The sequence below is a fragment of the Fusarium keratoplasticum genome, chromosome 9 (genome assembly GCF_025433545.1).
Source record: "Fusarium keratoplasticum isolate Fu6.1 chromosome 9, whole genome shotgun sequence".
Lineage (NCBI taxonomy): Eukaryota > Fungi > Ascomycota > Sordariomycetes > Hypocreales > Nectriaceae > Fusarium > Fusarium keratoplasticum.
In genome coordinates this window covers 1,629,537-1,652,325 of record NC_070537.1, presented here as the reverse complement: position 1 = coordinate 1,652,325, position 22,789 = coordinate 1,629,537, and the positions used below count along the sequence as shown (strand labels likewise).

The following is a 22,789-nucleotide window of genomic DNA, read 5'->3' as shown; positions in this document are numbered from 1 at the left end:
AGCCACCCGGCCCCGCTCCAGACTTCGAGACCGAATTTCTTATCGGTTCTTATCGCAACTCCAAAGAAAAAAAAAGTATCCCCAGCCAAGCTCAGAGACACTCACCACCACCAAAATCCAGCCTCCAGCCACGCCAAACCATTCCACGCATTTCTCCTTGCCGTCGCAATGGGTGTGGTACGAACAAAAACCATCAAGAACAAGCACGCGGGCGGCGGCGCCTCGAGCAAGTCCTCCAAGGACGTCGCCCCAAAGTCCAAGAAGCCCAAGGGCACGCCGCCGTCCAAGCAGGTCAAGGACAAGGGTCGCGAGGCGCTCCTCCGAAAGCTCAAGAACCCCAAGAAGCGCACCTACACCGATGAGCAGCTCGGCATCCCCACGCTCAACAAGATCACCCCCGTGGGCGTCGTCAAGCCCAGGGGCAAGAAGAAGGGCAAGGTCTTTGTCGATGACAGGGTATGGGCACCTCATGTATTCCCAATCGCGAGGCAATTCTAATGCTGACTTTGTGCTTTTCAGGAGAGCATGAGCACGATTCTATCCCTCGTCCAGGCGGAGAAGAACGGCCAGATCGAGTCCAAGATGATCAAGGCGCGACAGATGGAGGAGATCCGCGAGGCGCGCAAGGTCGAGCAGGAGAAGAAGGAGCAGGAAAAGAAGAACAAGCTCGAAGACGCCAAGGACGCCCTCCGAAAGAAGCGAAAGCGCAAGAGCGCCGGCGACGAGGAGAACCTCAAGGAGTACACCTCTGCAGGCACCAAGGCGGGCAAGGCCAAGAGCAAGAAGCGGGTTTCTTTCGCATAAGGCTGCAGGAATGAGAGGCAATGGGAAAATCTGGAGTTGTTGCATGGCTTGGCGCTAGGAGTTTGATGGACTGGGGTTTGGTCCCTCTGGTGGTTTTCGTTGATTTGGTATAAAGACCCAAGACAGCATTTAAACCAGGCTGTTACTGCAGGCATATTCGGCCAATTGATTAAAGCGGTCAAATTATGGCATCATGTGCGTCTATGTGCGTCTATGCTATCCTTCTAGTATACAAGTCTATCCGGAAACCTCGAGCATAACCAAGATTCCTTTAGCGTCAGATCTCATGGCCTGCAGAAGAACTGTTCTACTGGTCCTAATCTTCCACAATCAACATCTTGCGGCGCATTGGGCTATAGCCATGTCCCTGTGTCAAGTCGGTCTCTGATGCTTCCTCGGGCTTCAGGCTGTCAAGATCACACTTGAAAGCCAAGTGGTTCAAGAAGTTTGCAACCTGGGGGCAATGTTAGCTCGAGAAGAGATAGCCATTCCTACGTGAGACCTACCGGCTTGGGGAACCATCGACCGCCACCCATCTCAAACCAGCAGAGATGTCCACCGAGCGTTGTTGTAAGAAGAACAGTATTTGGGTTCTGCTGGAACTCTTCAAACGGAATGGCTTCCTTGACGGCAATCTACCAAATGTAAGTATGAGTGAGTGGACGGGCTGAGTATAAGCCTTACAGGATCGTCAACGGAGTTGATAGCCAGGAAAGGGATCTTGATGGATAGAATGGCATCAGTCGATGAAGCATCTCGGTAGTATGCATATTCGGTAGGATATCCCCAGATAGGGCACCTAGAAAAGTCAGTCTCAACCCAAGAGATGCTGTTCAATAACCTACTGGATCAAGCGATCGAACTCGGTCAAGTAGGTGATGTCCAGGACAGCCTCAACATCGACCTTGCTATATTGTTCCAGTGCATCCCGATGTCTTCGTGCAAGTTCCTTCAAAGACGCTACATGCATTGTTAGCAGAGCTCCAGATTAACGGTGTAAAATAACTTACACCCCATCACCCGCAGATAAACCTCCTTGCCCACATAGCTGTTCTGGAGAATCTTGCTCGAGACCTCGAGGTTGAAGGGGTTAGAGCACGCGATGGCGCCTTTCAGGACACAATTCGAGCCCTCCTCGCCACAATACTATATCATTCCGCGTGAGAAATCGGGTCAACCCATAGATCATTGCCATGACTTACGTTCGTGAGCATGTTAGCACCCAGAGAAAAGCCAATGCCGAACAACGGACGGTTGGGAAACTTTTCCGTCAACCATTTCACCGTCTAAGTATATGTCAGTAAGACGTGTCAATATTTCTCGTATCTGGCCATTCTTACCTGGCGGATGTCCCACGTTGCTCTTGCGTTGTACAAGACACCGCTGGTGATTTTACTTCGTGCGCATCCTCGCGAGTTGACAACGCATGCTTCCCAACCACCCTCACCAATCAAGGGCGCAATCGCTTCTCTCAGGTAAATCTCGTGAGAGCCACCAGAGAGGCCATGCATCACGACAAGCATTGGCTTGGTGTCGTCGGATCCAATATTCTCCAGCTCTTCGTTGGTGTAATAGACAGTCCGTCGACACAATGTAGGGTCCTCCTCCTCGAAAGGCTCAACAACAAAATCTACGGCAAAGGTGCCCCGGTAGGTCTTGTGGTCGGCTTCAAAGATCTTGCGCTTGTACCAGACCTTGGGTCCGGCAGGCTTGGTGGCCGTCCACATGGTCTGCAGATGGCCATTGAAAAGTAGCGGGTTTAGATGGCATGGTGGTGTCGTCTTTTCGCAAATGGAAAGCAGATCCGTCACGTTGCCATCTTTTTCTCGCACCGTCCGTGGTGACGGCGCATGGGTGAATTCAATGTCTGCGAAGCCGAGCCACTCCATCACGGCAGTTCGTGGAGCGGTATGCGACAGGTACCTGTGTTGTTGATGCGGGGGACGGAGATGATGGCACTGGCCCTGGAGCAGATGATATAGGGATCGACCAGGGTGTTGAAGTCCTCTATATAGGCAGAATAGAGAGGAGGGAGGATTTAAAGGATTGCAGCGCATGGAGAACAAAACTGCGACAGAGTAGTATTAATAGATCCAAGTACGTAGTAGTTGCCCCCAGCAAAACGACAACGGGTCCGAGTTACACGGGGTGGATCTCATCCGGCGGCCGAGAGAAATGGAATAGCCATGACCGACAATTCCAGCGCAGGCCGATTTCTTTCTCACGTTGTTTCGATGAGGCAAACTGGTCTCAGCTCGGTCGATTTTTCTGCATCGGGTCTAGCAAGCACCAAGCAAACCTCGAGATTTCTGGTGCCACCAAATGTCGAGTCAGGCCTGTCCTGTACCGGGCTCCATGACGAGTCCGAAGCTGTAAAGTCTCGCCGTGATGCTCGGTAAGTGGGGCTGTATGGCAACAAGCCGAGGCACGATTAAAGGGGATTGCATTGACGTGTTGGTGATAAGATGCCTGTCTTTTTGGAACATCCATGCGCAAATCAGGGGTCAGATACGACTCGAAGGATGGATAATACCTGAAGAAGATAACACTTGAAGGCGTGGCATATCTTGAGTGATTTGCTGGTGTTGCAAATTTCTCGAGTTTCCTCACTTGGACCCATCTGGCAGGACCAACGACAGAAATTCAGTGATGGCATTGAGCACCCATGCTTTTTTTTCCCCTCCTTTGAAAAAAGGTGCAGAAATTGAAGGGAACAACACTCGGTGTAATATTAAAGAGAGTAAAGTTATTTTGGGTAAATGTCTTGGAAATCTAGACGAGAAGCAATATCCTCGCTATTTTCATGGCTGGTCCTTCCCTCTAAGTCCCTTCATCGCCAACACGTGCGCTGCACGCCACTTTCCACGTGACTTCCACGCTGGCTCTTCCCTGGGCTTAGCAGATCGCACAAGCAGGACCTAATCGTCCTTCTCCAACAAAGCCTCAAGCATCATAAGATGACTCCAGCACGCCGCCCATAATTCACAACAAGATGCGCCAACCGGGGAAATTGTCCATGGCGCGATACTTTCGCAGGAGATTATGCTTGCTTCGCCTGCCCGACTGAGGCTACAATACAAGATGGGATGATCCGTCCAACGTCAACCGGCCAACTCAGGGCCCTCCCTTTCCGACGATCCGAGTTTCCATGACGACTCCCGATCGACCATGTCAGGAATACCCTTTGCCATTACAGCCGACACTTTTTTGCACGCGATTTTTGCATGCAACAGTGCCGAGCACATCTCAAGAGAAAAAAAAGGGCTTTGTGCCGCACGTCCAAAATGATGGGGCGGGCAATCATAAAGGAAAGAAACCGCGCCATGTCACGAATGATGCCTGCTGGAAATGCAGACCACGACCGTTCCAGGCAACTGTCTTCACTCTTGCGACCAAGATGACGATGGGCGAGGCCTGCCTAGCTCTCGCTTTGGGATTCAACTCCTTTTCAGGCGGTTCCGACTTCCATCTGGCAAGTTCTCTGTCTTGCAGTTTTATGAGTTTGGCCATAGAGGCCTCGCCACGCCCACATTTGGAGACTCGTGCGAGTCTGGCCCTTGTGAGGCTGCTGGCTTGGAGGATATCTTGACTGCCATGGGAGAAATGCCTCAAGCAGCGTCGCAGCTAAATGAGCTGATCGATGGACGCAACTTTGAGGAGATCGGTGCTTGCAGCTTGCTTCCCCGCACTTTGAAAGATGCGGCGATTACAAGTCCTCGCGGTATCTTGACACGCGGGACAACCTTTCATTCACATTTGTCGCCTGAAACGCTCCATGAACCAGCCTTGGACATGTTGAGTGCAGAAACCGTTTTTCTGCATCGCTAGAGGTTCATCCTCTTGTTCAGACAGACTGGACTCGTCGCACGACTACTGAAGGTCGAAAGGACTGGCATTCGTCGTAAATCATCCACACGGATTCGTATGTAGTACCTTGGCTCTCTCGAGCCAGCAATGAGGTGGTGCTGGTTCCTCGTCGCGTCGGTGGAACCACTTGGGGATTAACCCAACGGATTTCACTTCACAGCCTGATGAGGCCTTGAGACGCTTGACTCTGCACCACTCACTCGACTGGGAGAAAGGAAGGGAACAAGTGCAGTGGCAAAACGAGAGGGAGCCCGCAGAGAAAAGGCCTGCAAGTGCACGCACAAGGCTCTCGCAAGGCTCCCCAGGGTTGGAGGGTGTTGTCAGGTCCTCGATTCAGCCGCCAACGCGCACATCATCGCAGGGCGCGCAGCGCATCAACCAACTAACTGACTGATGGTTCTAGGGCCCGGCTGTGAACCACAACGAGACCGCCTGGAGCTAACGGTACCAGCGACCGAGTTTCTGCTTGCGTGGAGCAAGCGCCAACTTCGCAGCTTGTTCCTCCGTCATCAGCTTTCATCCTTTTTTCTCTCACTCACCAGCAGATGGCAGGACTTATCACCTGCATCTGGCCAAACTGAGTTCTATTGTTCCCCGCAACTCACGCCCACGCTGCACGGTCGCTGATAGCGGGTCGAGTCACTGAGGTCGATCCTGGTCGTGGCTCGGCTAAGGTGCGGCGATTTAACGTGCGAGTTACTGCTAAAAACTCAACGCCCGGCTGCCAGCATGGAGCACCCATCCAAGCCTCCACGTCGACCTCGACATGCTGCCATGAGAGACGACCAGGAACGTGATGACCAAGGAGAACGGGCTCGAGCCGAGCGAGGAGTGAAGCCCTCACAAAGATCAAGATCTCCCCGTGAAGCCCGTGAAGCCCGTGAATCTCGCCACGGTTCAGACGCCCGCCGCGATCGCCCTTCAACGAGACCTGAGCCTGGCTCCTCCCGTCGCCGCCGCCATTCACGCGATCGCAGTCGTGATCGCGGTTCTCGCCCATCTCCCGAGCCCTCTCGCCGGGCCCCCGACGTCGACGATCTCATCCCTCGTTACCGAGCCGAGAGGGAGCGCCACCGCGAGTCCGAGGACAAGTCACGTCGCCGGAGCCGGAGTCGGAGTCGTGATCGAACCAGCCGCAATTCTCCATCAGCAGCCAAGCGCCATCGAAGCCGAAGTCCATCTCTGACAAGCTCCAGCCGAAAGAGATCGAGGAGGGATAGAAGTCCACGAACCAGGACAAGGGACTACAGCCCCGAGTCCACCTTGAGGAAGTACGCCCGGCATCCCTCGCGTGAGCGACGGAAACCATCACCCCGTCGTCACGGACGGTCTCCGAAGTCGCCAACACGGACGGCAGACAGGCGTCGATCACGCACTCGATCTCCAACCAGGTCCGAGGCTGGCTCCAGGCGCGCGGACCGTGAACCTTGGGCTCGAGCAGACAAACCCCAACAACGATCACACAGTCGCTCCCCCGCACCTGAAAACCGGCCTTCTTCATCTCGTCGCGCCCGCCTATCGCCTCGCGACGACCACCGTGCCTCAGATTCTGATCGTCAGTCGTCCAAGAGGCAGACACATCCACGGTCGCCTCAGGCGAGCCGAGAACGCAGATCTCGAGAAACGTCTCCCGGCAGACGTCATTCTTCAAGGTCGGACATTGACGAAGACATGACATCTCGAGGTAACCATAGGGGAGGAGGCTACAATCCCATGTACCCTCAGAAGTCGCAATATGGCAATGACCCCTATTCACAATCTCCTCAGCAAGGAGGATCCTACCACAATTCGCCATCGCAGTCGCCGTATGGAGCATCTCGTGGCGGATGGAACGGCTCACAGTAAGATGTCTCAGGAGTGCAAATGCTAAGAAGCCAATGCTAACATGTCTCCAGACAATATCCTCCTCAATACGCCCATAGCAGCAACTATGGTCCGCCCAATGGCCCCTCAAGTCATTACCACGCAAACCCATCTCACTCACCCCCATATGCCGCTCCAACCGGTCCCATGCAGCAGTATCCTCAGGGAAATTACCGTGGTGGCTACAGAGGGGGTGGCTTCCGGGGTGGCTCCTTCTCCAGTCGAGGCCGAGGTGGCTTCAAAAACTCGCCTTGGAGTCAAGGTCCTCCTCCACGAGGACACCACGACGACGCAGGAAACGGTCGATTCGGAAACTCTCAAAACGATGTTGACGAGGCAAATCATGACATGATGGACACCGAAACTGAGCCTCTTCAATCATCCAATGATGCCCAGGTTGCGGGTGAAGGCAGAGATGGAGCAGAAGGAGACGTCGCGACAACTCCAAATCGACCGCCGCCATCAGGCCCAGGCTCGCAGTCAGCCTCGTCGGGTGGCAAGTTCAGCTTCGCCTTCAAGCCCTCATCGAAACCTGCCGTCACAGCACCGAAGCCCGAGATCTCGCAGAAGCTAAACGCCGCCCCACGAAGAGAGCCTCCAAAGGATAACCGAGATCGAGAACCTCCCCGAAGCGCCCCCACCGAACCAGCCTCGTCTCGCTCAAGACATGATCACCGTCAGCCCCCAGAAGGACCCAGGGTGGCACCGAGGATGCGCAAGGTCAAGAAGATCATGAAGCGGCCGAAGCCAAGACCGACTCTCCCGGCCGACCTAGCAGACTCAGATTCAGTTTTCTTCAGGAAGCCTGGAAATGAGTCTGTTATCGGATCTGGCACCTACGGCAAGGTGTTCAAGGGCCTCAACGTCTATACGAAAAACCTTGTTGCCCTCAAACGCATCCGCATGGAGGGTGAGCGCGACGGTTTCCCTGTCACGGCCGTTCGAGAAATCAAGCTTCTACAGTCACTCAGGCATGTCAACATTGTCGCCCTTCAAGAGGTCATGGTGGAGAAGAACGATTGCTTCATGGTTTTTGAATATCTGTCGCATGATCTCACAGGTCTCCTGAACCACCCCTCGTTCAAGCTGGATGCAGCTCAGAAGAAGCATCTCGCCAAACAGATGTTTGAGGGCTTGGATTACCTCCACACCCGAGGAGTCTTGCACCGAGACATCAAAGCAGCCAACATCTTGGTGAGCAACGAAGGCATTCTTAAGCTTGCTGATTTCGGTCTTGCCCGTTTCTATGCCAAGCGTCATCAGCTGGATTACACCAATCGTGTCATTACTATTTGGTACCGATCACCAGAATTATTACTGGGAGAAACAAAGTACACAGCCGCTGTTGATGTTTGGAGCGCGGCATGCGTCATGGTGGAGATATTTGCTCGACACGCCATCTTTACTGGAGACGGAACCGAGCTCAGCCAGTTGGAGAAGATATACAATATCTTGGGTACGCCGACTCTTCAGGACTGGCCCAGCCTCGTCGACATGGCTTGGTTTGAACTCTTGCGCCCAACAGCGAAGCGGAAGAATGTCTTTGGCGATAAGTACCGGGACAAGGTGACGCCGGCTGCGTTCGAGCTACTCTCGGCCATGTTCCAATACGATCCTGCCAAACGCCCCAGTGCTTCCGAAGTGCTTCAGCATCCTTACTTCACCAAAGAAGAACCACAACCACGACAGGCTATTGAGTGAGTCCTTCCTTACAGTCCCGATTTCTTGCTATATCACAGATGCTAACCTTGCCACAGGCTCTCCAATATCGATGGAGATTGGCACGAGTTTGAGTCCAAGGCTCTTCGCAAAGAAAACGAACGCCGAGATCGAGAGGCCCGGAAAGCCGCCAAAGACAGCGCAAACCGGGAGAAAGAAAAGGACAAGAAGCGTACCAACGAGGGCAACGATCAACGAGAAGCGAAGCGCCTCCAGGTTGACAAGAATGGCGGAAACAAGCCGCCTCACCCAGCAGCCACCAGTAAGGCATAGCCGTCTGCCTTTGGCTACTCTTGCTATGTTGTTGCTGTAAACCGACTGGGATTTCAGTCACTCAAACATTAAAGGGGTCTTTTCTTTTTTTTCTTAAAAACACTTTGTTTTCAGGAGTCTTCTGGGCATTGTCGACCTCATTGCACCGGTTCATGGGATATTTGACCACCTCTTCAGGGGGCGGTCTTGCGGCGTTTGCTATTTGCATCAGATGTTTCAAATTGGCAGAGGCAGAGTCACATTTTTTATCTGTCACCGCTTGGGGGAGGATTGGCTTTCGTGAAGCATGGAAATGGATGGGATGGTCCACGTCGAGTTTTGTTGTTTCGGCGCATGAGTGTGTTCGTACCTTATACCTATATTGATCTGGGCGTCGCGATAGAAGAGGAGGAAGACCTTGACGCCAGGGGCGTGACCAGCAAGATAATGTCGAAATCAAGAAGCGGATGCCATGTGGCTATCGAGCAAGATGTGCAAAATCCCCGTAATATATATTGGCCATTCTTAAGAGTTATCAATGTCTTCCAGGGGTGTCTCTTCCATAGAGTCTCGCCTATTATAATCCATCCCTACGTCCTCGATGGCGTCCAGTATTGTACAGCCAACCTCGGCTTCCATCCATACAGCTATCTCTGCTTCAGTAACCATCCATTGTCGTCGTCAGCATGCCATCAAGGCATTCTCGTGACATGGTACAGCGCCAAAGGTATCTTCCATATACACGAATGAATACACTGTCTTCCCCAGCGAGAATGTACGATCTGATCAAACTTTTCGGCTTTTGTAGTATCGCTCTTTGTCCCCAGCCATCCGTCGGGCCTTATAGGGTTGGTCTCGTAACTTCATAATTCGTTCATCAATTCATTGTCGGTCATTGCATTTTGCTGAGTTCTCCGAGACGAATGTGATGTCAGCTGGACACCAAATATCCGATCTCTGGGCGAGAGTTCTGTAGTCCTCTCACGTACTTTTTAGTGGCAAATATTAATGGTATGCCACCGTTTCAATGCCCTTGCCCTTGACATCAGTTGACTTGAGTAGCTCTCGCAAGCTGCCTTCAGCACGACCGTGAGAATGGGGCGTGGACTCAGGAGCTCGCCAGGTCATCCAGCCGCTCAGCGTCGAGATGAAGCTATGTCGAGCATGCGAGGCGTCAACGGGGGAGATGGAACCACGAGCAAGGGGTTGGTCGAGTCCCTCAACAATCACGGGTCTAGTCTTGGGTGGTGCAGGGATACGCTCCTTATGCGCCGCCTCGGGGGCAGTGCGGATCTCGAGCTGGCTGCTTGACGTCTGGGGCAGGGCAGGTTCGCCAACAAGGCCAGTGGCCGAGTTGAGTTCGTTCAGGTGCATGCTCAGCCGAGTGCCGTCGATGAGTGCCAGAGATCCAGATCTCCTTCGGCGAGTTGCACTCTGCGTCATGGCATCTTCCTCCTGAGGAGCATTCTCCTCCGCCCCGTTTTCGGAGGATGATGCTGAAGATTCGTGTCTGGAGCCCTTTTTGGCAGCCCGTCCGCGAACCTCCTCTGCAATCTCAGCTGCAGACTTCTTCTTGGACTTGTCCTCATCCGAGGATCTGCTCGAAGACATGATGGTCTCCAACGTTCCCATTGCTCTACTATTTCTCCTAATGCCCATTGGTCTCCTTCTGGAGCGCCTCAAGTTTCGCTCATCATCCGACGAAACGGCCTGAAGAGTCGGCCCCTGAGGTTCCTGGGTCTGGGCAACTCCAGGTATGAAGGACGATCCGGAGCCATGAGGAGCGTAATGAACCTCGTATTGATTGCTCAAGGAATACCGGGACTTGGCACAGATTTCTGCAATGCGATCCAGATCAGCATTGATATCGGTGCCGCCACTCTGGTCGTCGATGTTGGCCATGAAGCTCTTGAAGCGGAATGCCTCTACCGGCGGTAGCTTCGCCTCTTCAGGCTCATTGAGTCGCTTTTTTGTTCGGTTCCTCGCCATGGTTCCCAGCATTCCATTCCTAGCCGGCGTGATATTCGAGGTAAACGGAAGCACACGCCGTACGAGAGCCGCGGGACCCCCACTCTCTGAGAGCGTTGTGCGATGTCCTCGGCCGTTGACAATGACGACTCCTCGATCTGTGCTAACGGGACGGGTCGGTACGGGAGCGTAGTAGCTTCGGACTATCACAGGCTGGGAGTAGGTGCTGCTCTGGGCGCCTGTTGACTTTGCGTATCGGTGGCGGCTGGGAAAGTTTGAGTTGAGCTCGCGGAGAGCAGAAGTTCGGTGCTCGGCGGTAGAGTCGTCAACGGGTATAGGCTTGCCCTCGGCGGTCGAAGGCACCAGGCTCGTCGATGATGTGTTGGACTGAAAGAGAGGCGGGAAGGAAAATGGGAGAGAGTGTCGACGAGGTTTGCCGAGGGCTGGGGCGGACGAGGTGGAGGCGGCGGCGTGATGGCGAGAGGACTGATGGGGTCGAGGAGGTTGTGAGGGCGGCTGAAGGGTGGAGGACAGCATGGTGAAGACTCGGGAATCAGGGTACCGCGGAGTGGAGGTATATATATTATGCGAGAGTGTGTTGTGTGCGTTGTCGTAGATGAGTACCTCGGCGGCGATAGGTAGAGGCGACGGGCTTGATCAAGCACGAGTGACACCCCAGGCGTGGGTCAATGGAGCATTGAAAGTAGCGGCGGCGGCAGCAGAAGCAGCAGCTCAACACGTCAAGGTGTAGTATGGAGGTCGACGCGAGTCCAGGGCGGTGATGGTGGCCGCCGAGTGGTGGGAGTGGTGAGCCGTTGGGGATTGTCGTGGTCGACAAGTCGGTCTAGGACATGCAAGGTATGGTATCCGGGGGTAGGCCGGCTGAAGAGATAGGGCGGTAAAGGGGTTGTTTGATGTGCTGTGTTGGTACGTGCGAATATGGCGTGCACGATTTGATGGGAGAGGCAGTCAGGACATGGCTGGGCTGGCTCGCAGGCTTGTCGAGGAGGTTGACGAGTGAGGGCAGCAAGCAGAGACGAATACGGCAAGACGATGCAGCACGATCTTGACCTTGTCTGTCTAGGTTATCGGTCAATGCAGAGCGAACGAAGCGAAGCGAAGCGGTGCGATGCGTTGCCACGACGCGGTGGGGTCGACAAATGCAGGATGCAAGAGAGGGAGCGAAGATAGGCAGGATAATGCGTTAGCACTCTTTTGCGTACGGCGTAGTCCCGTCTCGACAAGGTGCCTGTAGGTAGGTTGGTTTGAAGGACAAGAGTTGACAGGTGATAGATGATATTAGACAGTAAGGCAGAGTCAAGCACGGGGAGAGGGGATCAAGGTAGACAAGCTAGCGGGAAGGAGTGGAGGTGGAGATTGCCCGGCCGGGGAAGGGGCAAAAATAGGAACGGGATGTCACAGATACGGGAGGAACGACAGGAGGAAAGAATGAGTCGGGATAGAAGTACCTATAGCTCCTCATCCTTCTTCTCCCCCTTTGCGTTTGTGCGTCTTTGCTGATGCGCTTTTCACATCAAAGCACCAAAAACATGGATGGCGGATCGGGATCGGATTGGCATGGGGGTTGGATTGCTCTTTTGCCCGAGCCAATCGCACCTTGCCAGCTGGACAGCAACATGTGGCATCAATCAATCGCAGCACGACAATCGTGGAATGGAGTAGGCATAATGGGGCGTGCAATGGGAGATTACTGTCCCACGTCCAGTACTCGGCAGATTTGGATTTCTCGACATGCTGATTGCTGAGATGTAATTGTCTTGGTGCTATACCAGCCTGGAGGTCATCCAGCATATGCCCAAGCTTCAACAAGATGTACTTATGACGGCGAAAATAGTTCACGTTCTGGCCGCTTGATTGCAAAGAGTCACGCTCAGCTTACAAGTGGTATATTGACATACGGAGAAAGCAATTCGTAAGATCAGTCCTCCATGTTGACCCAATCGCGTTGTTGTTGATCATTTATTCACCAAGGTGTTCTCTGTAGTCCCTTAACTTGAGTTCTCCAACGTGACACTTGCCAAGCCTCCCCCACTCAATGACCAGGATCCAGCTCTGCTGTGTCAGAGCCTCTAGTAGAAGTAGCCCAGGATCTCGCCCGAGAAATGCTTTCGACGAGCCTGGTCATGATCCATGATGCCCGCGGAAGTGGTGAGTACGATATGGCCGAACTGGCGGGTAGGGAGAAGTCGAACAACCCACTTCTCCAGGTCACCCATAGCCACGTTGAAACGAGGACTGATGACGCCGCACTTGTTTAGTCTAAAATAGAAGGTCTCAGCGATTGACGATTCATAAGACTGTAAGGGGATGGCGATTACGAACCGGCCATTGAGTTGGACGACAATTTTGCCGCCACGGTGGCCATCGACCTCTTCAAACTCCGAGATATAGTCATGGCGCTGCATGAGCTCAAGGAATCTGACCATGACCTTGGACGAAGGGCAGAGAATGACCTGGCGCTTGCCCTACTTCTCGGCGTTGTTGATGCTTTTCAAGGCATCACTCAGGACACTGGTTCGGACCATCTGACCGAGTTAGGAGGTACAGAACGATAACGAGGTGGCTGCTGGAGCACTTACGGTGGCGATTACAAGATGTATAACGGCACGCGTTTATTGCTTGTGGTGATAGCGGGGAGGGTGTATCGGCAGGTTCTTCAGAGACGAACTGGTCGTAGTCTGAAGGTACCTGCAACGAATGGCAAAACCATCACCCAAATGAGTCCATGATCATAGAGCCCTGGTGGGAGGACGGGCGGGAGCCTACCTGTCCTGATTGAAGAGCGTGTGGTTTTGATGTAGAGTTGGTGATGCATCCGATAACAGAGGGCCAGTGAGTCACGTGCCGATAAGCTAGGTACTCAAATTCTCAGCAATCAACTGCGGGCTCCGGCATCACAAGCCATCCTCAAGACTCGGTACGTATCTTCTCTCTAGTCTCTGGTGATCGGATTGGAATTTGAACTGGATTGGCCCATCCATGGAGACATGCATGAGTGTCGTGGCTGTCGATAAAAGGGTCGATGCTCGCCTCGGCCAATGTCAACACCCATCCCCGCATTGCCTGTCATTGGCTGCGCTAGGCGTAGCTACATTTTGCTACCCTGAACATCCTGGGAGATTTGTCGATCAGTTGACAGCTCTCTTGCTGCTGGTCTCGGTAACTTTTGCCCTGGATGTCAGTCAATTCAGCCATGTCTCAGGTGGAATTAGAAGGAACGAATGTTCCTGATCGTCCATCTTAGCTGTTCTTGACCATCGGCAATGTACGGAGCACATACAGGTGACAGCTCATACTCGGACAACTCCTGTAGGCAATTCGCACTACGTGCACTTCTGCCTCTTCTCGGGTGTCTGCCAACGCGGGGCTGTCGATATGTGTTGTCCGACTGGCAATGATTGGGGCTTTCAACATGACTGTCCTTCCACCGCCTCCTCACCGGGTGTATTCGTCACCTTGGGGGAGTAATCAACACCGACACGACATGATCGTGCATATCGATGGGAGCCCCGCTCACAGAATACGGCCATCCTGAGGGACAGGGCTTTGTCCAGATGCTGCTTTGCCATTACCAGATAACCCTGCCCGAATACCACCGTAAGCACCCGTAAGCCGGCTCATCGGATATAGATCGCCAGCTTATAAAACCAATTAACTTCAATAGTCCGTTCTGCTATGCTGCACGTCGCTGGTTGCGACAACTGACAACTCATCAAGCTGAAGCGAGTGATAGCGCCGCCGTTGTTAGTGTCAATGCACACTACCACGAGCCAAAGCAGGAACAGCATGGCAAGCAAGTGAGACAGGATGTGTGGCAGAAGAGAGGGTATGAAATGTCTTGTCGCTTTCCTCATTTATCCATATAAAACACCGTCCGCAAGGCCTTCACTGATCATGCAAACCACCGCAACAGCAAAGCAATGAGCATCCACCCGACAACAGCCTCAAATGGCTTCGGTCCTCCAGCATTTCTTCAAGCCGTGGGATGAGCCATCGTGCCGTAGCCCTGGCCTCCCGTCTGTACATTATCCGAGTACACGCCCGGCGCTGGTCCAGTTGCAAATCGCCCCTCGCGCGCCTGCTCGCGGCGATCGTAATACACGTACTCGATGTAGAATGCGTGGATATGACCCGGTATGTAGCCCAGAATGGTCAGGCAGATGTTGATGAACAGATCTTGAAACACCCCGCGTCAGCATGGAATTCGGAGGGGAACAAGGCGGGGGATGTTGGCTTACCCATTCCACATCCTGCAACGGCCCAGACACCGATGGGAGGGACTGAAGGTATGTTAGTGACCATAGAACTCTCGAACGTTACAGATGGGAGGTTGACGTACAGAGGATGGTGATGAGGACGAGAAAGATGGCCGAGACGACGCCCATGATTGCGGTTTGGTCGTGTGTAAGTTGGTGTGAATGTGAGTATAAAGTTACTGGCTGTAAGAGCGTGTGCGTTCTGGCTGTCAATAATGAGTGATGTTTGGTGAAGGAGAGAGAAAAGCCAAGGCAAGTCCAATGAGTCTTGATGTTTCAAGACGACCTCAGGCAGAAGTGTGCATCGCCGCGTAATTGGAAGTAACGTGACGGTGTTGGAGGAAGCCGGCTTGTGACGTGGAGCACGGTCAATGACGTAGACAAGGCGCTTTCAGGTGCTGCTGCCACAAGCCAAACCGGATAAAGAACAGTTGAATAACACGAAGCTGAGGCAAGGGAATGGAATTCGGCATTGATAGCAATACGATGACCGAAAATAGGAACGAGGCTATCGCAAATGGATAAATCCACGTGTGAATCGAAGCGTGGCATCCATCACCCCGACGGTCTCGTCCTTTCCACTCTGCAACCAAGCATCGACCCTATCGGATATTTCGACGCCGATCGCACCGACCCGACAGTCGGAGAGCACAGAACCTACGCTCATGCTCCGGCCCAGGCCTGGGCCCGTCCTCGGACAACAGTCTACGGGCGCCTACGAAGCAGCAAATGCTGCTGCTACCTGCATCATCTGTCACCCAAATCACAGCGGTTCCTGTTGTGGTGTCGTTGGCAGGGCCTTTGTATGCAGTACGACTTTGAGCGTCACAGTGCTTCATGATACAGCTGCCTCTGCACCATCACCCCCGATCATATCATCAACGACTATTGCAACAACCATAGAAACGGGAGAATCGCATTGCCGCGTAGGCATGTGATTAGCCGAAGTCGTACATGTGTTGTCGGGATGTCTCTGGAACGTGCAAAGTCGGGAATGGAACCAAATTGGCTGATCAGTTTTCCTGTTGTCCTTTATTAACCCTCCCAGCACAAAGGACTGAGACTGGAAACATCCTGTACAAAACCAAACCGACATGCTTGCCGAGTTTGGCCATAGGTTGTGAAAGGCAGCAGAAATCATGGTTGCCGACACGGCCGTCCAAGATGCGGCCTGTGGTCGGCCAAAGCACCGAGTGCCGCTGCTCCGGGTTGGCGCCAAGCGATCCGGTCTCACTGGCTGCCTCTCGGGATGAGAGATCGCTTCCTCGAAGGAGAGCCAGGCGTTGCGCAATGTAATAAAGACGTGCTTGTGCTAACAAGGATATGTGGTTCCAGGCCGTTGGACGGGGTGACGTCCCCTTCCGCTTCCGCGCCAGCAACGGACGGAACCCTGGGAGGCTTTGCCAGCGGGCTGTCGCACCTGGGGATCCGAGGAGGGATGTGCCCTGGACACTGGTGAGCCCCGAAGTGCAACAGGCTGGAGCGGTGCTGATCTCGAGGTGAGCGGCTAATGACCGTTAGTACGACAACTTCGCGGGACAATGAGGCTGGCAAGTGAGTTCGTGAGTGTAGTCCAGCGTGTGCATGTTCTTGCACTGCGGCTGAGGCTGTTGCTGCTACTTGATGCTGCACAGTGTGCCCCGTAGGACGGCAAGGCGAGGCAAGGCAAGGCATAGTCACTGATCGGCTGCCTGCATTGCTTCTCGGTCACTTCCACGGAGAACCTCGAGCCTGCAAAACCCGAAGAGGCCAACGGGCTGTTGGGGCTGGTTCTGAGCAATGGGCTTGACTGTTGGTCCTCGCCTCGGGAAAATCCATGGCGAGTCCGGATTGGAACCCCTGAGCTCTCACGGAACATGTAGGTCCGTAAGGCCGTTCGGCGTTGACTATTCGAGGGGCTTCTTTTACCCGGCGATCCATCCTTGAGCAACACTGACGGTGATGTGTCGACGGAGTAAAATATACCACCAGGTAGGTAGGACAGCGCAGAGGTGGCCCAGCTTCAGCTCGCAATAATCATGCTCATAATGAGCTGGATGAGATATCCCCGTTAACCCGTCGTTCAATAACAGCAGCGATGGAATAGCAGAGGGCACAGCAAAAATGAGGGGGCCGACATCATAGTGGACTGATTGCTGTTGGAGCGAGATGACGCCTCGCCCAAGTCGGCAAGTCGAGTCTCCGCGCGCGGGTGGGACTTTGTATGCAAGGTCATCCTGCCTCATCATAGATGACTTGCTCTGGTGTCTTGCGGTTTATCTTTCTCAGTCTCAGAGGCCTCAGCTGGCGATGCGGGTGGACGCAAGGGATGACTGAGAGTCTTGAGAGACGAGGTCTCGCACGTGGGAGGCAGGGAGATGGCCCCTCTCCAGGAATCATCAGGCGCACCTGAAGCTGAATGAAGCCATTGATAGACACTGGAACTTGACATGGAGGTCAGGATGAACGAGGCTGCCACTGCTCTGCTGCACCCCTCGTTCCATCCATCCCATCCTCTTCTGTTGCTGTCCTGCTGGAATGGTGGGACAGTATCTTCCGTCAATCACTACTGTATCGCAGGACGGCCGACTCAAACCTCAGCCTCCGTTATTAATCCTGACCTGCCCTTGACTGACTCGACAAAGTCGTACTGTGTTACCGACTTTGGCAGTTGGTGACTATCGAAAGAGAGAGTTGACATGCTTGTGAACGTGCATTCTCTAGGGCCTGCACAAACTTGACGGCGTCGTGATTGGTAATGTCATAGTCATTGTCGTGTGAATGAACCGGGTAAAACAGGCGCACGCTCGCCCTGCTGCTAGGTACTGCGTAGAACGGCCGAGATGATAAGTTGGGGACTGCTGTTCAGCGTGGAGTACCGGCGGCAGGGTTATTTGTCTTGGCCGAGGGCAGATGGATGCGTGCGCGTGCGTAGATACGGGCTGGCTACTGACGGAGGGGGAGGAGGATGGATGGAGTACAGTACAAGAGCAAGTAAGTATTGGTGTGACGAATCTCAGCAAAAAGTACGTCAAGTTGTTGAATTATTTAAGGGTGGTGGTTGATGAGCCCGGAGGCTTCGGGAGGAAGGACAACCTGGATGAAGCTGCTTCAGAGTACGCCTCAAAGTTATTTACATTGAGACTTGTCTTCGCGTCAGCCAGAAGGGGAAGTATTCAAGCATAGGCTGTACAGAATAGGCAAGCCTTGACCTGAATCATCCATCACTGAATCTCTCATTGTGGCAGTGGGCTTTCCACAATGATGCCGGCTGCTGATGGGCTCAGCCGTTGACCAGGCGTAAAAGCTACGACAACGGTCTCGCAGCTTATCCGTTGACCTCCAACACCTACCCTTGAAGCCTCTGATCAAGGACACTTTCAGGGGACGCAACCTGGCCTATTTCGCCTCGTCGCTGCATGCACCCTCGTGAACGAGCGTTGACGCTCCCCGTAAATTCAATCCAACAGCCCCGACTCCGCATCCGCCGGATTGCCTCCACCGAAAACCTGGTAAGGACCGCATTGAGTTCTATGAGTCCTCGGAGAGTTCAGGGGACTCGAGCCTCCGGGGTTTCTAGACGCTTTTCAACCCGTGCCGGCATCCTTCTAGCGAGAGGACGGGACGGCAGCCTCCCTGACAGCTCGCCCACCCAGGCAGATAGGCACAGGTACGGGTACGCAGCTGTTGCGTAGCCCCCTGCAGCCCGCTCACTGTAACCACTGTAACTGCCTACGCGGGCCACCTCTACCTGGCGGCATCAGCTCGGGCCCGGGCAGGGGAGGGTGACCTTCACCGGGTGGGCTCCATTCTGGAGTGCTTGCTCCCTGGGCAAGCTTCGGGGAAACGTTTGGGAGGTAACAGTGACAAAGACCAACATGTCACCTTGTTTCTTGCCATTTGTCTCGCATTCTAAAGTTTCAAATGCTTCTTTCGCAGCTGTAGTCACCCGATATTCATGCCAATTTACTAATAACGCTGCATTGGCCTTCTCTCGCACCCTCAATACCTTTTTCTCCTCCTCCTCAGATAACTGACATGATCTGGAGCGTGTGCTGACAGCCCAACTTGTCCTGTCTCGTCTTTCCCCACTAAACACAGGTACTTTGGTGGCATGTACCCCCTTCCCAGAGTCGACCTAACTGCAAGTACCTGCCTACCGCCTGAGGCCCTTTTCGTGCTGGCACGACCCCCTGAAGCTTCACTGGCCACATCCGATTCCCGCAACTTCAAACCTCCCCGTTACCTCTTCTTCCACCTCCATCATCGCGACCTGGCCGGGCCACGGGCTAGTTAGTTGCACCTTCATATTATACGACGCCGATTCTTGTCGTCCACGGCGAGTCTACATACGTTATACCCGCGATACCTTCCCGTCGTCCTCCTCCGCCGCGCCTCCGCGTCGCTCGCAAACACTCTTTTCCTCCTTCTCTGCATCGTCGTCGGTCCTCGTCCGACCGATCCCGCCGCAGCCATGTCTTCGCAACAGCTGCCCCAACTCAACATCGATCGCTATGTCGTGATCCATGTTGCGACCACCTGTGACGAGCACGGCGTTTATGTGACAAAGGACTCGGCCGAGGTGATTGAGCTTGGTTGGATCTTGCTCGACGCAAACTCGCTCGAGGAGGTGAGTAGCACATCCTGCCCGCTCCGCCATCTGTCCAGATACACATCCGACCAGAGGTGCTGCCCGTGACCGACGGATTGCTGACCCAGTCTTGAACCTGCCAGATCACCCACGAGAGTGTCCTTGTCAAGCCAGTCAACACTCCCATCACTCCTCTCTGCAGTAAGTTTTCTGACGCTACTGCCCCGGACATCTCCATCTCGATTTGCTCCACGCTGTCTGGCTCCGCCAACCACGCGCCCGACTACTACCAAAATTTCCCGCTGTTGGCGTCTGGGGTCGGTCAATGATAGAATGCTTGGGCTAACACATATTCTGCAGCGAGCCTGACCACTTTGACTTGGGAGCATGTTCGAAACGCTGGTACCTTTAGAGACGCTATCACCCGATTCGACACATTTGCTACCGAGTACTTGACCTCCAAGAACCTCGACTTCGTCTTCGTCACACTCGATGCTTGGGACCTCCGTGTCCAGCTTCCTCGCGAAGCCCGCGACAAGGCCGTCGTGCTGCCTCCCTACCTCCAGCACTCGCGAACCTTCGATCTCCGCACCGAGTACCAGCGCTGGCAGCAGCACCACCCCGAGTCCCTGCCCTTTGGACCATCAATGCTCTCCAACATCTGCGCCGCTCTCGAGGTCGAGCCCGTCCAGTCGAGTGCTCCCATCAAGCACAACCTCCCCTTCCACCTGCAGGCGCTTGCCCCAGCTTCGCCTCGGCGTGCGATGGAGGAGGCTATTACCCTCGCCCGTGTCCTCCGGGGCTTGATTAGAAAGTCACAGCCTCCCCAGGAACACCCCGATGTGCTGACACGACCTATGGATGCCCGAGCTGACGTCCGAGCCTTCCTCTCAGAGAGGAGCAAGGTTCTTCACATGTCGGGTCTCCCCCACGACACGACTCAGTCGGAGCTTGAGAGCTGGTTCACCCAGTTTGGTGGCCGGCCCATCGCCTTCTGGACCCTTCGAACTCCCGAGCAGCACAAGCCCACCGGTACCGGTTTTGCTGTCTTTTCTTCCCACGAGGAGGTGAGTTGACTGCGACGCCCTTTGTTGGGCATGGCTCCACTGCGTGGCCACACGCAAAGATTTACAATGTGTCGATGCTAATCAATCACAGGCTGCCGAGAGCCTTTGCATGAATGGCCGTGCCCTTAATGAGAAGGCCATTGAAGTCTCGCCCTCGTCTAGCCGTGTCCTCGACCGCGCTCAGGATATCCTGACTCCATTCCCTCCCAGCAAGAACCGCCCTCGACCCGGTGACTGGACCTGCCCCTCTTGCGGCTTCTCCAACTTCCAGCGCCGAACCGCTTGCTTCCGATGCTCGTTCCCCGCCGTCGGCGCCGGCCCCTCGAACGATATGGGTGGTGGCAACTACGGAGGATACGGTTATGGCCCACCTGCTATGATGCCCCCTCCTCCCCACGGCGGCCACCACGGTCCCATGGGCCACGGTGGCGGACGCATGGGTGGCAGCGGTGTTGTGCCATTCCGTGCCGGTGATTGGAAGTGCGGCAATGAGGTATGTGGCTACCACAACTTCGCCAAGAACGTCTGTTGTCTGCGTTGCGGTGCCAGCCGCGCGGGTGCTGCTGTCGTTGCCGACTCTGGCTACCCTTCTCCCATGGACAATGCTTCACAGTACGGCATGAACCAGGGTTCCATGGGCGGTGCTCCTGGACCTGGACCTTTCGCTTCTGGCAGCTCGTTCGGCTCTGGCGGTGGTTACAACCAGCACTTTGGTGGCCCTCCCAGCCACTATCTTCCCTCCGGCCTGGGCGGTGGTGCTGCGGCTTACCCAAGCTCCCTGAACACACACGGCTTCGGCTCCGGCCCTGGTTCCCACTCGGCCGGCCCCTTTGATAGCAGAGCTGCCGAGGCTGCTTTCCAGTCGGCCACCAACGGCCCTGCGTCGGCCGGACCGTCCAACAACTTCTATAACAACAACGCCAACAACAGCGGCGGTAACAACGAGAACGACCCCTTCGCGTTCCTTTCGAGCGGCATCGGTGGTCTGTCTGTCAGCGGCGGAGATGCTCGCCAGAATGGTGGCTCGGCGCCTCCCAACAAGTCGCCCGCTTAAGCAGTACAAGCTGCTTTAGCCGGGCCGGTGTGTACACGTTCTCGTTGGGCCTCCGCCAGGCAGGCATCTATCCATCAGCAGCAAAGCGAGGAAGATAACCGGTGGCGGGCGGTTCCGTGTCACTTTTTTTTGCGCAAAAACGACTTTGAATGATGAACATAGAGCATTTGACCTTGGCAAATACCTTCTGGACTTGGTTGTTCTCTCAAAGGAAAGGCGGTACGGTGTGTGTATTGGTTTCGGAAGACCAGGACGGAGTGTCGGATACTACTTGATTCAAGGCGGGACGTGTTACAAAATTTCGAAAGGTTGGAAGACAAAAGTGACTTGAGTACCTCGCCGATGCCAGGGGCTTGCTGCTTGGTGTTGAGGGACGAGTCTATTCGGTACGGGCTATTACTTGCTGGGGGCCACGGCCTGTTTCATTTTTGATAAGCCCAGGGGGCGGTAGAGTTGTCGTCGTCGAGGCTTCTCTATTTCTCTCGAGTCTCTCACTCAGTTCTTGGGAGGGAACGAGAGTGATACGGCGAGAGAAGGAGAGGGCCACGGATGGACGGACTACTCTATCTGATTCCCCGGGGTCTTTACGGGACGGAGGCGGCGGCATTGCTGGAAAATGGGTTCGGGGGGTTGGGTGCATAGCGCAGGGGAGTGTAAGGGTATATCTTGGCTTTTCTGTGTGACTCAAATATCCAGTTCGCCGGTGTTAGCTTGGTTGTTGCCCGACAAGCTGCTTTTCTCTGTTGTCATCCCTGCCCCTATTTTCACTCTTCATGTTTGTCTATCTGTCTGTCTATCTGTTTATTATGCTTGTCCTTCATTATTCACACACACACACACAAGTTTGATTTCAACCCCCCTTGTTCATCTCTCATCACTTCACCTCGCATAAACATCCATCAACCCATCTTACATCTCAACTTGTTTTTCTCTCTATTTCTTCATCTACCTGTTTATTCATTTCATCTCATTTTCACCTGGGACGCGCAGGAGCTGGGGAGCTGGAAACGGAGCGGCCATGGAACTACCAAAGGGAGGGAAACATATTAGGGGCGGCGGACATGGAGGAGTCGGGGTGTGTCAAAAAGGGAAAAAAACATATATCATCTCACAGAGGCTGGCTATATCTTTGCTGTTTGCTGCTAGGGAAAGGAGGGGGGGTTCCGGGGTGGTGGTGCTGGTGGTTCTCGTTTAATCTGTCTCTCTTGCCTCTGTTCCTCTCTCTCTCTCTCTTCTGATGTTTTGGCTCCCCTGTTCGTTCTTGAGATCCTACTAGGGAATATATGCAAGAGAATAGGGGGTTTCACTTGATGTTGATGATGTTTTTCTCCTGGCATGGTTCGTTGAT

At 54.2% G+C, this 22,789-nt stretch overlaps 7 protein-coding genes across 7 annotated transcripts; 3 read left to right on the top strand and 4 right to left on the bottom strand.

The window, feature by feature from the left end:
• Positions 1-168: 168 nt before the first annotated feature.
• On the top strand, positions 169-804 carry NCS57_01138700 (uncharacterized protein; the record flags this gene model as incomplete). Its single annotated transcript, XM_053061104.1, has 2 exons — positions 169-456; positions 520-804. 2 exons carry the CDS (start codon positions 169-171, stop codon positions 802-804), a joined length of 573 nt encoding a protein of 190 aa, XP_052909490.1.
• Positions 805-1,120: 316 nt separating this feature from the next.
• NCS57_01138600 (AB hydrolase-1 domain-containing protein) lies at positions 1,121-2,846 on the bottom strand (the record flags this gene model as incomplete). Its single annotated transcript, XM_053061103.1, has 7 exons — positions 2,145-2,846; positions 2,007-2,090; positions 1,815-1,950; positions 1,650-1,764; positions 1,489-1,603; positions 1,311-1,439; positions 1,121-1,258 (listed from the first exon to the last, which is right to left on the bottom strand). Exons 1-7 carry the CDS (start codon positions 2,691-2,693, stop codon positions 1,121-1,123), a joined length of 1,266 nt encoding a protein of 421 aa, XP_052909489.1. The 5' UTR covers positions 2,694-2,846.
• A 2,554-nt stretch (positions 2,847-5,400) lies between these two features.
• Positions 5,401-8,526, top strand: NCS57_01138500 (Protein kinase domain-containing protein; the record flags this gene model as incomplete). Its single annotated transcript, XM_053061102.1, has 3 exons — positions 5,401-6,512; positions 6,567-8,231; positions 8,292-8,526. The coding sequence occupies 3 exons, from the start codon at positions 5,401-5,403 to the stop codon at positions 8,524-8,526; spliced, it is 3,012 nt and encodes a 1,003-aa protein (XP_052909488.1).
• A 984-nt stretch (positions 8,527-9,510) lies between these two features.
• NCS57_01138400 (uncharacterized protein) lies at positions 9,511-11,010 on the bottom strand (the record flags this gene model as incomplete). Its single annotated transcript, XM_053061101.1, has 1 exon — positions 9,511-11,010. One exon carries the CDS (start codon positions 11,008-11,010, stop codon positions 9,511-9,513), a length of 1,500 nt encoding a protein of 499 aa, XP_052909487.1.
• A 1,553-nt stretch (positions 11,011-12,563) lies between these two features.
• Positions 12,564-12,920, bottom strand: NCS57_01138300 (40S ribosomal protein S22; the record flags this gene model as incomplete). Its single annotated transcript, XM_053061100.1, has 1 exon — positions 12,564-12,920. The coding sequence occupies one exon, from the start codon at positions 12,918-12,920 to the stop codon at positions 12,564-12,566; it is 357 nt and encodes a 118-aa protein (XP_052909486.1).
• Positions 12,921-14,467: 1,547 nt separating this feature from the next.
• Positions 14,468-14,981, bottom strand: NCS57_01138200 (uncharacterized protein; the record flags this gene model as incomplete). The annotated part of the gene is made up of 3 exons (XM_053061099.1): positions 14,834-14,981; positions 14,733-14,774; positions 14,468-14,670 (listed from the first exon to the last, which is right to left on the bottom strand). Exons 1-3 carry the CDS (start codon positions 14,877-14,879, stop codon positions 14,468-14,470), a joined length of 291 nt encoding a protein of 96 aa, XP_052909485.1. The 5' UTR covers positions 14,880-14,981.
• A 4,222-nt stretch (positions 14,982-19,203) lies between these two features.
• On the top strand, positions 19,204-21,441 carry NCS57_01138100 (uncharacterized protein; the record flags this gene model as incomplete). The annotated part of the gene is made up of 4 exons (XM_053061098.1): positions 19,204-19,359; positions 19,464-19,521; positions 19,681-20,387; positions 20,479-21,441. The coding sequence occupies 4 exons, from the start codon at positions 19,204-19,206 to the stop codon at positions 21,439-21,441; spliced, it is 1,884 nt and encodes a 627-aa protein (XP_052909484.1).
• Positions 21,442-22,789: the final 1,348 nt, after the last annotated feature.